Source organism: Ictidomys tridecemlineatus, chromosome 12 (assembly GCF_052094955.1).
Source record: "Ictidomys tridecemlineatus isolate mIctTri1 chromosome 12, mIctTri1.hap1, whole genome shotgun sequence".
NCBI lineage: Eukaryota > Metazoa > Chordata > Mammalia > Rodentia > Sciuridae > Ictidomys > Ictidomys tridecemlineatus.
Genome location: NC_135488.1, coordinates 101964868 through 101980125, shown reverse-complemented (window position 1 = coordinate 101980125; position 15258 = coordinate 101964868). Strand labels below are relative to the sequence as shown.

General features: G+C 41.1%; 1 protein-coding gene and 1 long non-coding RNA gene across 17 annotated transcripts in view; one reads left to right on the top strand and one right to left on the bottom strand.

The window, feature by feature from the left end:
- Dtnb (dystrobrevin beta) overlaps window positions 1–15258 on the bottom strand; it is a 228747-nt gene that overhangs the window by 30298 nt on the left and 183191 nt on the right. For 13 of the 16 annotated variants that reach the window (XM_078029556.1, XM_078029563.1, XM_078029553.1 and 10 more), the window contains 4 exons: window positions 8302–8387; window positions 7359–7472; window positions 7143–7239; window positions 2104–2124 (listed from right to left, as the gene is read on the bottom strand). In XM_078029556.1, the coding sequence (XP_077885682.1) occupies window positions 2104–2124; window positions 7143–7239; window positions 7359–7472; window positions 8302–8387 (318 nt within the window). The remainder of the gene's footprint in view (window positions 1–2103; window positions 2125–7142; window positions 7240–7358; window positions 7473–8301; window positions 8388–15258) is intronic. The other 3 variants (XM_078029560.1, XM_078029565.1, XM_078029555.1) reach the window with 1 other exon arrangement.
- LOC120885069 (uncharacterized) lies at window positions 4752–10246 on the top strand. The gene is made up of 3 exons (XR_013429178.1): window positions 4752–5398; window positions 5697–5820; window positions 7016–10246. It is a non-coding gene; the product is annotated as an uncharacterized LOC120885069 (long non-coding RNA).

Sequence of the window (15258 nt, the reverse complement as noted above, 5' to 3'; positions counted from 1 at the left end):
TACCCATTGGTGTTACGAACAGACTTAGGAGACTGGGATGATTATGACATGGCTCAGGAACCTGTCTGTGGAGAATTCATAAGACCAAGACACAAGAGGCTTATGAGTGGCAGTCTTCAGCAATCCATTTCCCATTTTGCCAACTTTAAGAGAATGATGATCTCATGCAGAATGAAAGGTCACTGAAATGCGTGTGCTTAATTTAATTCTCTCTCTGCTCAAGGTTATTGTTGTTATTATTATTTAATATGGGGCTGGGGATTGAATCCAGGGCTTTATACATGCTAGGCAAGTACCCTTTCACTGAACTATAACCCCAACCCTCAGTGTTAGCTTTAACTTGGCCTAAGAAACACCCACAATGGTGCATTCTTAGATTACATGTTATTCCATAAAATTTGAAAAAAACATACTGTAGGGAAGCTCTACTACTACTGTTCAAATAAATATTCATGATGTCTACCCTCTTTGAAATAGAGGTCTCAGATAATGGAAGGGCATTTCCAATTCTTTCACAGAGTGAAATCAGGAGATGCTAGTCTGGAAGACTGTTGGAAGTAGATTCCCAGCAAGTAGCTTTAGCTGTAAAGTGCATCTCTGGTGCAGCTGTTGGGGGAGTGACACTTCAGGATCAGCAGGAAGGCCATACTGCAAAGTGGGGATGAGACTACTAGGGAAATGGGAGGGGAACAGGAGAGGAAGGATCAGTGGTCTGCTTCTTTCCCTCCACCCAGCTCACTCACTCTCCTACTTGGGAGGGAGGGGGGCTTTAAACTTCTGCTCTCTCCTATTTTTAAGCACACTTGAAAACTATACCTCCCTGCCCCCTTCCATGAAGGTAAGTGTGGTCATGTGACTTGCTCTGAACAAGGAAATGGAGGGGAAGTGATGCATACCACTTCCTGGTAGAAGCACAGGAAGCCTGGGATTGAGCCTCTGCTTTGTAAATGTACATTTGTAAATGGAAGTGCCAAAAGATGGAAGAGAGAAAACTTTGTGTGAATCAGGGAAATAGCAAAACCAATTCCAGGCAAGAACAAAACCAAACCAGTTTTTGTTACATTAAAGCTGTTGGGTTGGTGGCTCCCCGGCTCCCCCCAGGGCCTCCTCCTTCTCCCTGACTTGCTGTCCGTTTTCACCCCCCTTTCCTGCCCCTCCCTCATCACCTGGCTCTTCCTTTCCTTTCCTCTGCTCTGTGCTGATTCCACTGCTCTCCTAACTGGAAAAAAATGAGCATGTTTTATATTCACATTCTTAATCTAAAACGAGGACAAGTTTGTGTTTTTATTTAAAAAGTGGGTGATTTTTAAAGTAAACATTTATATGTCTTGAGTTTTAGTTTCCCTGAGGTAAACTGAGCTTTAGCTTATGTAAAAAATGTATGCACTGAAAACTTGACTATTTTATATAAACAAATTAAGTTACTCCTGTGTATAGACCCTCCGTTGGTTTTCTTGTGTGGCTATCAGGAAAAAGAAGAACATCCACCCTCCCTGAACATCATGCAGTGACAGCCACATAACTCAGAAACCCCAAGGTCCCCTTGCAGCTGCTCTGAGCGGCAAACCACTTTCTGTGCAGTTGTCCTCAGTAATTTTGTTAAAAGGGCTGAAGGAGCAGGAGTGTCCAGCAGCTTATTCAAGATTGTCAGACACCTTGGGTTACCTGAAGAACTAATCATTTCCATGCACATTCATTCATGCCACAGCATTTAGACCCGAGGTCACCCCCACCACCCGGAAAGTTGGTTCAAGCAATTAAAGTCCCTCTAGACATAAAAGAGCAGAATAGGAAAGGGCAGGAAAATGCAATGATAGCCTGGCTAATCATGCATATTTAAATAAACACAGCAGATGTGCACTTAAAAAAATTTAAACGAGCTCTGGTTTCAAGTAAGAACATGCTCCACTAGGTAAACAAGACCAGGACTTTTAGGCCATTTTAGACACCATGGAGGAAACTACTGAGGGTTTTACACATGACCAATTCCTCAGAGATGATGTGGTGCAGGAAGGGGAGAGGGAAGGAGGCAACATTTATATTAGGAACAGAAGAACATGCACAGGAGCAAGAGTCCTGAGGAGAATTCTGAAGTGCACTTACTGCCTGCTTTTGCTCTTCTTCCTAGAAGTGATGAACAAAAACAAGGCAGAGAAGAAAAGGAGAGAAATTAATGCCATCACCACAAGTGTTGGGAAGAAATGAGGCAAACCAAGCCAGACCCTGGGTTCTGAGATCAAAGGGCCTGTCCAGTAGAAGAGCATCAATGGGACACAGCGAATGGCAGGCCTCTGCCCCAACCAGTTAATTCAATGCTAACTTATAGAACTGAAAGGAAAGAATCTTAGAAACCATCTAGTCCAACTTCCTAATTTACAGATATTAGAGGCCAAGAGCCTCACATAACTATTTAGGGTAAACTGATAGAAGAAATTCAATCATGGCTTAAGATCCTAATCATCATTCTATGTCACCATTCATAATTTACAAGTGATTTGGTACACTTATCTAGTTCCAAGGTGTGGAATACAGGCCAACAGCATCAGCATCTGGTAACTTACCAGAGATACAAATTTGGCCAGACCCACTGAATGAAAGCTCTAGAATGGGGCACAGCAGTGTGTTCCAAGAGTCTTTCATTCGAGTTTGAGAACCATGGCTCTCTAAGTTTCCAGTGAGCAGTTCCATCCGTTCTTGGTCTGCTTCTTTTCTAGTTCCGTCTCCCCCTAAACATGTTGGTACTGCACCCACTTCCATTTTTTTTTTTTTCAGGGAAGCACATGCCCACTTCCCCCAATAAACCGCAGATTGCTTCAGAAGGCCTTTCAAAACAGAATTCTCAGTCTTGGTTTTTCATTAATAGAATGCAGGTCTATTTGGTAATTTTTATGCAGAAGACATAAAGATCAGGTCTGACTTTTAGAACCCTTTAGTGATGGCCCTTGCTAACCCCAGCTGACTGACAAAATTAATGCACCATCAGACACTGCAGACGAAGTTCAAAGATGAGATAAACACTTTCGAGTTTCTTTCTCCTCGGTCCTTTGCTCTTTGGCTACCCTATTCTGTCTTTTAGTGGATTTCTTCTTCCTCTTTCTGTGTCTCATGGTGGGTGTCTGTGGTCAGGGTGCATCTGCTCTTTGCTCCAGTATGTAAATATTAAAGTGGCTGCAATGGCTGTACTTAAGTTGGATCCACATGTGCAGGCCATCTCCACTGAACACAAGTCTGGGAGTCTTAGCAATGGATATGTATTCCTGCTGTCACAAAGAGTGCAGGTCTAGGTATGACAGCAGAGTGATTTTAGTTAAGCAAAAGAATTGCGAAAGGGAGAGAGGGTAAGTAAAAACTTGGGAGACAATATTTTTTACTTGTGCAACGGCCAGACACGAACTAGAAATTAAATGAACAGCAAGAAATTCGTTGAGGCAGTTCTGGTTCTGCCCAGGGAGGTGTTTTTCTTATCAGAAGTCAGCTGCCAGGTACTGACCAAATCTAACACCCAGAGAACCCAGACAGGTGGCCCTGAGCACCAGCTCATTCACCTTAAGAAGGCAGAGGCTTCCTGCCTATGCATGTGCACATAGGGCTCTAGTCCCAGGGGAGTTTTTCAGTTGGGAAGTTATCTCCCTTTGCAGCCAGGCTTCCCAATGGTGCTGGACAATGCTTACATTCAGCAGGCAAGGCAAACAGCCATAGAAGAATTATTAAACAATCTTAAAACATGTTTTTTATTGCTGCTACCAAGTATTGAAATGGAAATTGGGATGGTAGAGGACAAATGGGGCAATTCTCACAGCCTGAAATCCTTTCTCAGGTCAAAAGACCAGTTCGTAATTTCTTAGAACTACTTCTCAGATACCTCCCAATTGTCACTGTTTTTCCAGCAATGTTTTATGCTTGCCCATGTGGTGACTCTGCTATATATGTTTGTTCAAAGACATGAAGCCATTATGATTGGCAGGACACACACGTGTCACATTAGGATGGGGCTGGTGGACAGGCTATCATCCTCAGGTCTTCAAGGTCCCCGTGTGTACTTGTGTTACCTAGGACGGAGCTGTATAACTTAAAACACACACAGTTATTCAGATAAAGTCTTTAAGGCTCTGTCAACACTGTAAAAAGGTTAGATATAAGGTCTTAGAACTTTTTGTTATCAATTAGTCAGCAGGAATCAGTAAACATTGACTGATGACAACGGACAGAGCCCAAACTTGACTTAACAGGGTCATAATACCCTAATGGTAAAGTGCAGATCCCAGAATTGCTTATGACATCTAAAAATTTGAATTTCTTCCACATGGGGTAAGGTCTGGCCCGGTGGCAAAAGTAATGGCATAGTTTCTGGGATCATCTATACAAAAATATACATTCTAGCTAGATAAACATTTGCAAATGAGGTTGAAATTCAAAACATCAGTATTTATCTGTATAGATATTTATCTGCATATTATATATTTATCTGTATATAAGTGTATTTCAAAAGCAATATTGGAACTATGAGCTGGCACAGTGGTGCACACCTTGCAACTCCATCTACTCAAGAGACTGAAGCAGGGGCTGGGGTTGTGGCTCAGCGGTAGAGCCCTTACCTAGAGACAATGGGTTCAATCCTCAGCACTACATAAAAATAAGTAAATAAAATAAAGGCATTCTGTCCATCTACTACTTGAGAGAGAGAGAGAGAGAGAGAGAGAGAGAGAGAGAGAGAGAGAGAGAGGGAGGGAGGGAGGGAGGGAGGGGGGCAATCTGAAGCAGGGCAATCTCAAGTTTGAGTCCAGCCTGGCCCCCTTGCAAGACCCTGTCTCAAAATAAAATATATAAAGAGTTTGGGATGTAGCTCAGTGGTAGGGTACCTCTGGGTTCAATCCTCAGTAACACACACCCACAGAAAAACAAGAAAGCATGCATTAGAAACAGAAATACCAGCACACAACCATTTCTAGATTAAATAAGAAATTTGAGCACAGGTTATTGATATACTCACTAATCAAGAAAAAATGTAGGGAAAAGACATGTAGAAAAACATGGGTATTTGAAAATCAATGTATATTATATCATCAAAAGGAAAAACAACTGAGAAGAAAGTCCTTGATACTCCTTGGTGATGGGGATTGAGTCTCTTCACAATCACTTACCAAATACCTAGCATGACATTTAGGAACTCAATACATTTTTGTAAAATAAACATGTAGTTAGTTTTTACCCTGCCTTGTTCCCCAAAAAGAATATTTGAGAAAAATTTTTATTGACTGAATTAATAAACAATGGTGCAACTTTTTATATATACTTACTTACATGATCACTTTTTCAGATAAAAAAATGAAGTACAAAATATTTTACTGACGCTATGGAGTGAAAGAACTGCCTGTGAAATGGAAATTCACTGTGTGATGTACGTATGTTAATTTATGAGCCTCTCAGACCATGTGGCTTAACTGTCCATTTGACTAACTGCTTACAGCTGTTTTATGAGCGAATTAAATACTAACAGACTGAACATCAATGAAAGGAGGACAGTCATTTGAAATTAAAATTAGGAGTCCAAAGGGTGTTTTTATTATGGGTTGGTATAATTTTTTTAATAGTAGGAAAACATCTTTGAGATTTTAATAGAAGCCACTGACTTCTATATATGACCTTTTGGGAATGTATATAATACACAAATTAAGATTGTGCTGTAATTCCTTCAGGAATCTGCACATTACTAAAGACATCAGATTTTCAACTGTGAACTGTGTTCCATGGATAAAAAGACAACGTTTCTAGGCTTGTGTTTACAAATTCATCTAGTCTGAGTGGCCTCAGCCCTGTCAGGTAGGTAAATGATAAGGCATTTAAATCTGGTAGGGGATCCTATAAGATGGGGTGGCAGGGTCCTGTTTGTTTTGCTGAAATTATAAGACAAAAGTTAGAAAGAAATTTGGGATTTGGGGTTAGGGAAAAAAAAAGAGGAAAGGCAAACTTGCTCTCTCTTCTGGAACTGGGGCATCCATCTCTTCCTGCCCTTGGACACAGGAGCTCCTCTGATTCTCAGGCCTTAGGACACCAGGACTTAGGCCAGTGATCTAATACCCACTCCTCCAACACGCTCCCTAGTCTGGGGGCTACACCATCATATCCCCTGGTTCTTAGGCCTTGGGACCCATGCTGGATATACCACTGTGTACACAGAGAGCATATCATGGGACTTCTCTGCCTCCACAACTGAGTGAGCCAACTCCTATAATAAACCCCCTCTTCTATAAGTCTTTATTTCCTGTTGGTTTTGTTGCTCTAAAATCACTGATACAGTTTGCTTCCATACTACTTATACTACTTATTAAATCGGACATGACATTCATTAAGGATTTAGGTGGAATATCTGAAAAATTATCTTAAAAGAAACTTCAGTTGAGAAATATTCCTTTATACACAGCTAATACCCTATTTATAAACATCCTTATTTGTTTATAAAAACAACTATTCAAGAATATTACCCTATTTCCAGTTACTAAATTATTTTCATTGTTGATGAACCTTTATTTTATTCATTTATTTATATGTGGTGCTGAGAATCAAACCCAGTGCCTCACAGATGCAAGGAAGTGCTCTACCACTGAGCCACAACCCCAGCCTTTTTTCTTTTTCTTTTATAGTGCTGGGGATTAAACCCGGGGCCTCATGCATGCTCTGCAAGAGCTCCACCATGGAATCACACCTTCAGACTTTTTATTCATTTTTTATTTTGAGAAAGGTTGAATTTGAGACTTAGTAAGTTGTCCAGGCGGGCCTCTCACTTGACATGCTCATCTCAGCCTCCCAAGCAGCTAGGATTATAATTTCTGATTTCTCCACCGGGAACAAAACTCTGTTGTATTAACCTAGCTGAGAATTGGCAGTTCCTGGATTTATATACATTGATCAAAATGGCCGGCCGCTCCAGTTATTAACATTTTATAATCAGGCTTTGTACCAATTTTGATAACTTTTATACCTAATTTGTGGAGATTTGCTTGAACACTGATTCCAGGTCTGGCAGCCAAGCCTTTCAGCCTCCATGCTATTCTGACACCAAGGGCGGTCGCAGCTGAGACTGTGGTGGGAGGTGAAGCCGAACACTGGTAGGAGGAGAAGCCCAGAGAGGCCCCTCTGCTTACCTTCAGCAGCTTCATCAGCCCCTCCAGCTGGACCATGAGCTCCCGCCTGCTTTCCTGTAGTGCCGACATCCTCTGCTCCAGCTCGTCTTTCCTTTGCCTGCATTAAGAGGAAGAATCCACCGGGAACAAAACTGTTGTATTAGCCTAGCTGAGACTTGGCAGTTCCTGGCACTGTAGATTATAGCGTGGGGACAAAAGAGCAGTCTCACTACCTACCTCAGCAACCGCAGCTCAGCCAGCAACGTGGGGTTCTGCTGGGCCTTCTCAGGAGTGGGCTGGGAAGCCTGCTCGTGCTCCAGACGGAGACGCTGGATCTCTTGCAGGATCTCTCTAGAGAGGAGGACGAAAGAAAGACAGCTGCCTGGTGCGTCTCAGCTCTCCTTCACTTTTTCCTGTTAGAACTTTTAACCCTTACAATGTCTTATTCTGATTGCTTCCACATGACCAAAATGTGAAACAGACTCCTCCTCAATGCTCTTTCACCTGACAATTCCTCAATGAAACAATTCTTTGTGGATGGAAAAGTCAGAAAAACACTCTTCCCAATAACTTGCAAAATCTCCAGGGAAGGGAAATGACAACCAGAATACTTTATTTACCCTGCTCCTCCCTGGGGGAAGGAAAAAGACTCCTTGCAACCTCTCATGCAGGTCCCTATGAAGGTTTTCAGGTCTCCAGCCCCTGACCCTTCTCTCCTGAAGCCATGCATTTGACTCTAGGTCCAGTCTCTGCCCTGGTTTCTACCAGTCAGTGCACAGTAGCCTGCTGTCAGGTCTTTATGCCTTTGAAGTGTTTTTCCTAACCCAGAGACCAGTCACATGCAGTGCAATGGGCCAGGACAAGATGACCACACAGAGCAAAATGCTGCAGGGAAGCAGAGTGGAGAAAGGAATCCAGGAAGGGGTCACACTGGTGCTGCAGGGGATCCGGAGAAAGAATTCAGGGAGCACAGGAGAGAAGCACTTTGCACAGCCAGAATCAACAGCATGCAGATGTACACCAGGGTCCAGGGCATTCCCTGGGCTTCAGCCAGCCTCTGTGCACTGGGGTGGGATCTTCCTGTGTGGTCAGAAGCCATCTAATCTGTGAGGAAGATGAGAACCAGATACACATGTGCTAATCCTGGACTTGAGAAATGGGCTTGATTTATGCATCTTACCTGTTCTTGTTTTCCAGTTCTGCAATAAGTTGTCTCTGCTGTTTGTTGGCATCAAAGTTAAAGCTCACATCAGCAGGAGGACGAGTCTAGAGGAGGTAGAGAGTTGTTTTTTCCTGATTCAAATGTACCCAGGGTCTGAGACTGACTTGATTTCTTAGAAACTGTTTTTTTTTTTTTTAATTATTTTTTAGTTGTAGTTGGACACAATACCTTTATTTTAATGTGGTGCTGAGGATAGAACCCAGTGTCTTGCACGTGCTAGGCAAACACTCTACCATAATTTACATTCCATAAAATCCACCCATTTTAAGTATACAATTCAATGAATCTTAGTAAATTCAAATGGTTTTGCAGCCAACAACCACAGTCCAGTTTTAGAACATTTTCCATCACCACAAAATATTCCTTCATGGTAGTCTTCAACCACCACTCCCACCCCAACCACAGGCAGCCACTGATGGGCTTTCTGGCTCGTTTTGCCTTTTCTAGAAAATTCATATAAATGGAATCATACAACATGTAGGTTTTAATTCTGGTTTTCACTTAACATGAGCTTTTTTCCCCCTATACCTTTATTTATTTTTATGTGGTGCTGAGGATTGAACCCCAGTGCCTCACATGTGCTAGGCAAACACTCTACCACAGAGCTACAACCCCAGCCCCAACATGAGTTTTTTAAAATGATTAAATTATTGCTTATTTTTCTTAGGTGTGTCAATGACATTTTGAATACACAGGAAAATATCTCTATTCTTAGGCAATGTATGCTGAAGTATTCAGGAGATATAATTAGGACATATGCAACTTATATTGAAGTGGTCAAGTAAAAAACATGGTAAAATATTAACAATCATGTAATTTAGGCTGAAAGTATGAAAAAATTCACCATACTACTCTTTGAGCCTTTTTGAATGTTTTATAACTTTTATAATAAAAGTAAGAAAAATGTGAAGGACAAATAACCTGGTAGAAAAATGGGTAAAAGATATACTCAGACATTTCACAGATGAGAAACTATTCTCAGCCATTATTCATAATCAGGAAAATGTAAATTAAAACCACAAATGACATTTCACATCTATTAGAGTAGTTAAAAAGAATGAAAATATCAACTGTTACTAAAGACAAAGAATAATGGGGTATATGCTGCTGGTACGAGATGAACTGGCTTAAAGACACCATAACTTCCATGCAACGGTAATGCCTGTTCTGTGGAAATACCTTGGAAAAACTGTGAGCATCAGTTACTGGTACATAGATTTATGTAATCCTTGAAGTTTTCTACTCATTTTTTGGGGGGTGGGGGATGCTAGGGATTGAACCCAGGGATTTGTGCATGAAAGGCAAGCACTCTGTCAACTGAGCTATATCACCAGCCCCATCCTTTAAGTTTTATTGTAGCAGCACGTTTACCAGGGGGCTGCATTTTCCTATCTAAGAGATACCATATTTTAGCAAAAGTGACCTATAGCTGGGGTGCCCTAGAGGAACTAGATGTTTCCTCACTGGCAGCGCCAGGCATCCTTCTTTAACCAATAACATGTTTGTTTCTTTCCTTTTTTATTTGGTGGAGGAGGGTGTTGGGCAGGGTTTGAACCCAGGGTTCTTTACCACTGAGCCACCTCCTCAGCACTTTTTATTTTTGTTTTGAGACAGGGTGTCAGCTAAGTTGCTGAGGCTGGTCTTGAAGTTGGGATCCTCCTGCCTCAGCCTCCCAAGTTGTTGGGATCACAAGCATGTGCCACTGTGTCTAGCTAACATGGGGTTTTTGAAGTTCATCTGTATTGCTTCATGAACCAGTAGTTCCTTCTTTTTTATTCTTTTTGTTTCTGAGTAGTATTCCACTGTTTCCAGCTTTGGCTATTACAAAGGAAGCTATATGAGCTTTCATTTACAACTCTATGTCAATGTTTCCATTTCTCTTGAATAAATGCATTGTTGTGAATTGCTGAGGTATATGTCTCTTTTTTTTTGTGGTGCTGGGGATTGAACTTAGGGCCTTGTGCATGCGAGGCAAGCACTCTACCAACTGAGCTATATCACCAGCCCCACTGAGTTATAAGGTAATGGTATACTTAAAAATATTTGAGAACTGTCAACTGTTTTCCAAAGAGGATGCATTATGGTACAGTCCCAATGATAATGATTGGGGGTTCCAATTTCTCTCACCTGTACCAACACTTGGTATCGTCCTTTTGCTTTTAATCATCCTAGTGGATGTGAAATTCCCAATTGTGAGTTTTTTTTTTTAAACTGAGATACAATTTACATTCTACAAAATCTACTCTTTTAAAGTGTGTAAAACCGTTTCACAAACCTAAGTCCCCAAAAGAAACTCTGTGCTAGTTAGTAGCCATTCCCTATTCCTCCCGTTTCCAACAGACACCATTCTGCTTTCTGTCTCTTTGGATTTATTTATTCTAATTATTTCGTATATATCTGGCTTCTTTCATTTAACAGACATTTTCAAGGTTCATCCATGTTCTACCATGTATCAGTACTTTATTCCTTTTCTTCTTTTTTTTAAAATATTTTTTTAGTTGAAGATGGACACAATACCTTTATTTATTTGTTTTTAATGCATTGCTAGGGATAGAACCCAGTGCCACACACATCTAGGCAAGTGCTACCACTGAGCGACACTCCCAGTTTCACTTCATTACTTTCCATGGCTGAATAATATAAGTAAAATATAGATGTTTTATCTATTCAACAGCTGATGAACTTTTGAGTTGTTTCCTCTTTTTGGCTGTTTTGAACAATGCTGCTATGAATATCTGTGTACAAATTAAGTTTTCTTTCTCTTGAGTAATATAGAGGAGTGGAATTGCCGGTCATATGGTAATTGCCTTTTGGGAAACTGCCAAACTGTTTTCCAAACTGGCCACATTGTTTATTCTCACCAGCAGTGTATGACATTTCCATTTTTTTCAAAATCCTTGCCAACAGGGGGTACTGTCTACCGTTTTGACTAGTCACCCTATGGGTGTGGAGTAGGTCTATGGAGTCGCTCTGCATTTCCTTAATGAGTATAGCCTGAGCATACTTTTTTTTTGTGCTTATTAGCCATCTGTGTATCTGCTTTGGAGAACTCATGTGGGTTTAATTTGCATATTGACTGATGTTTCTGACCCTTGTTACAGTCTTGGAGAATACAGAAGCCAATTATCAAGAAAGGGGAAAAGGGACAAGGACGTGAGGTTTCCCTTTTACTGAGCAGATGCCCTCACTGAGCCCTGTGGTGGCCAGGCCTCACTCCCACTCTTGGCTCTGCCTGAAGCATGGCCTACAGCAGAAGAAACCTTGTTACCTTGTTCCTACCTAGAGTTAAAGGATTTAATAAGTAACTCTTTTCATACTGTGTTTTCTAAATACACACCAAAACAGCAGAGCAAATCTGGGTGGGAGAATTTTGACCAAATTACAAAAGAATTTTCTTTTTTAAAAGATGATCCTTCTTCTTCCAAAGAAACATGGACCAGCAGCCAGCTGAGTAAATTTTCCATATTGTAATCAATCTTGTGACAGCCCATGCTGACCCTCAGGAAAATGCCTTGTTTTGAGACTGAATCTAGCAATAAATAATAGGGTTGCAATTTCCTTCCTCCCTCCCTCCTCTTTCTTCTTTCTTTCTTATTATAATTTCTGAAAACAAGAGTTACAGGGTACATATAGTTGAGGAAGTCAGCGCTAAAGGAATTTGTTTCTTATAAGACAACAACAAATGACTAAAGAACCCTTCCAGTTCTGAGTGTCCCACAGTGAAGCTGAGGTGTCTTCCACAATGGAGGGTTGGCGTGGGAATCAAGTCATTATCTAGAGAGATTGCTAACTAGGTACATTCTTTGCCTCCAGAAAGTACTACTACTAAAAAATATGAAAAAACAAGGTGTAGGGCTGGGCTCCTCCATCTGTGTGCACCAATAGGGAGAAATCCCTTACCCCATTTTCAGGATCTAACAAGGGCTTATTTTAATCAGTGAAAATGTAAACAAGCCAGGCTGCAAGGTGTGAACATCCCCATGCTTCCTAAGTTGAAATTTCATCCCCAAACTGAGGTGCTGAAGGGGTGGAAACTGTTCATGGGACCTTTGGGAGGTGACTAGGACTAGGTATGGTCCTTTTGGTAGAGCCCCTGTAACCTGGTGATCCGGCAAGTTGTAATCCAGTGGTGTGCATTTCTGCAGACTCCTAAAAGAGACAAAGGCTCTCATCTTTATGAAACTGTCAGGATGAGTCCTAAAGAAACCTCTTAGATTGTTTTTACACTGCACGGCAGTCTGCCCACCATCCAAACTCACAGAGACTAACTGAAGGGCTGCGGATTATTAATAGCTCTCAAAAACCCAATAATGTTGTTTAAGACAGTGGTTACAGCTAACTGTTAATCAGAAGACTGGAACTTGACTCTTCTTCCTTCTTTTCAATAAAGATTGATGAGCCCTAATCCTAGAGGTTCTCATTCAGTAAGTGTGAGGCAAAGCCAAGGATCTCTATATTTATTAAATGTTTCATATATAAATGTAATATGTAGCCAGGGTTGACAATGCCTAATTTTAAAATGTGTGCAAAACACTGCATGGATACTGTTAATCTCTAATTCTAAGAAGCTATGAGGATGTTCCCAAGATGGTATGTGCCTGCAGCAGCTCAGATAGTGGGGCTATGAAGGCTGGGATACCGGAAAAGCCTAGCACAGATGTTTTAAATGAGCAGGGTGTGGTAGTACATGCCTGTAATCCCAGTAGTTTGGGAGGCTAAAGCACGAGGATCACAAGTTCTAGGCCAGTCTCAACATTTGGCAAGGCTCTAAGCAATTTAGCAAGAACCTGTATCAAAAAATTAAAAAAAAATTAAAAAATAGGGCTGGGGATATAGTTCAGTTGGTAGAGTCCCTGCCTTGCATGCACAAGGGCCTGTGTTTAATCCCCAGCACCACAAAATAATAAATAAATGAAATAAAATGGGCTGGGGATGTAGCTCAGTGGTAAAGTGCCCCTGGGTTCAATCTTTGGTACCAAAAATAAATGAATGAATGAATGAAAGAAGAATAAATAAAAGTTTTAAATGTGAGGGAGTATGACAATGGGTGATGATTTATCCTTCCTGTCAATTTCCTCCTAAATTTCCCACAGTGAGTTTTAATTAACACTTTCCAAAAAGGGGGTTGTAATCCAGTGGTGCTGAGGATTGAACTCAGGGCCTTATGCATGCAAGGCAAGCACTCTACCAACTGAGCTATATCCCCAGCCCCAAGGTAAACAAAATATATGATTTAAATCTAACTCTGGTGACCTTTGTGATGAAACTTGGAGAATCTGCTGTTATTACTATGATTTATTGCACATTACAGTTTTTTTTAAAGATGGACACAATATCTTTATTTTATTTATTTTTATGTGGTGATGGGGATTGAAACCAGTGCCTCACACATGCTCTTCTGCTAAGCTGTAACCCCAGTCGCCACATTACAGTTTTTTGTTTTGTTTTCCAACTTAGTTAAAAAGGAATTTAGTATTTGAGAAAAAAGAAAAATGAGCTCTCCTGGTTCATCTAAGCAGCCTAAAATGTCTTTCTTCAAGGGTCGGTCAGCCTGAGTGGGCGTGTTGGGCGTTTGGGGAGAAGTCCCTGGGCTGATAGGGAGGCACTCTACAGGGTGCTTTGCTGGCTGCTCAAATGATCTAACTGGCTCTCTTTGTAGAAGAAGGTCTTTGAAAAAAATCAATACAAAGCTTATCTGGCAGGCTATAAATAAATTCTTTTGAGCAGTACACCCACTTTATGCAAAGCACTTGTATAGTTGTTGAGATTAGAGGATTAGGAGTCTTCTGTTTAACAGAAATCCAGTCAGGAGGAATCCTTCCTGAGAGGCCCAGTACTTGAGATCACTGCACATGGCAAAACAAACACAGGGCGAAAGGCACCAGAGGCAGTGCTCACCCTCCCCATCCTAACAACCATTTCACAAGAATTAGAGAACTGGTATCAGGAACTACCAGGTGTAAACAGCCTTATCTTGGTTCAAAGTTAAGGAGTACAGGGATCTCAGGGTCAAACAGCTTTGCAGTTTTTATTTACAACATTTTAAAAGCACTATGTGAGGTCAACAAGGCTATTTAATGGCATTACACATACTAAAATATTAAAATCCAATCGGTGCAGCCCATCTCAACAAATTTATCTATATATTTTTAATTTCTAAACTAGTGGTTGGGAATGACTGAAGACAGGTGTAAGGTTTAACTTACCTCACTGTACTTTTCTTTTTCCCCAGACTTTTTTCTATTTAGTTCTGTTTCACTAACCTTTCATGTTTAGAGTCAGACATGCAACATGTTTCTAGCTTCTTGGGAAGAGGATTTGGAAATCTTTAGAAGAGGAAATTTTGAAATTACTTCCTTGGGGAGAAACAAATCAAGAATTTCCATCTGCAGCTTTTGCAACTCTATTTTCCTATGAAAGCATAAAGTGGCACGTCTTGCTATACCTGATAGACTGTGTTTGTATGATCTGCTCCTGGGTGAGCTGTCCTGCCTGTCCTGCCTGGCTTCATTCCAGTGCTGTTCCTGCACTCTGGTCCTGCAGCCTCAAACTTCAGGACTTAATTCGTTTAAACACTCCACTGGGCCATATTCCATCCCCTTCACCTGGTTAACACTTAGAAAGTCTGTGGTTTGGGTTTCAGATCGTCCCTCCTATCATCTCCTTCTTTGCTTCTAGGTTTAATTCCCTTCCTCCTGGATTACCATTTAAAACTACACAACATGGGGGCTGAGGATGTGGCTCAAGCGGTATCGCACTCGCCTGGCATGCGTGCGGCCCAGGTTCGATCCTCAGCACCACATACCAACAAAGATGTTGTGTCCGCCGAGAACTAAAAAAAAAAAAATATTAAAAATTCTCTCTCCTCTCTCACTCTCTCTAAAAAAAAATAATAATAAAAAAATAAAACTACGC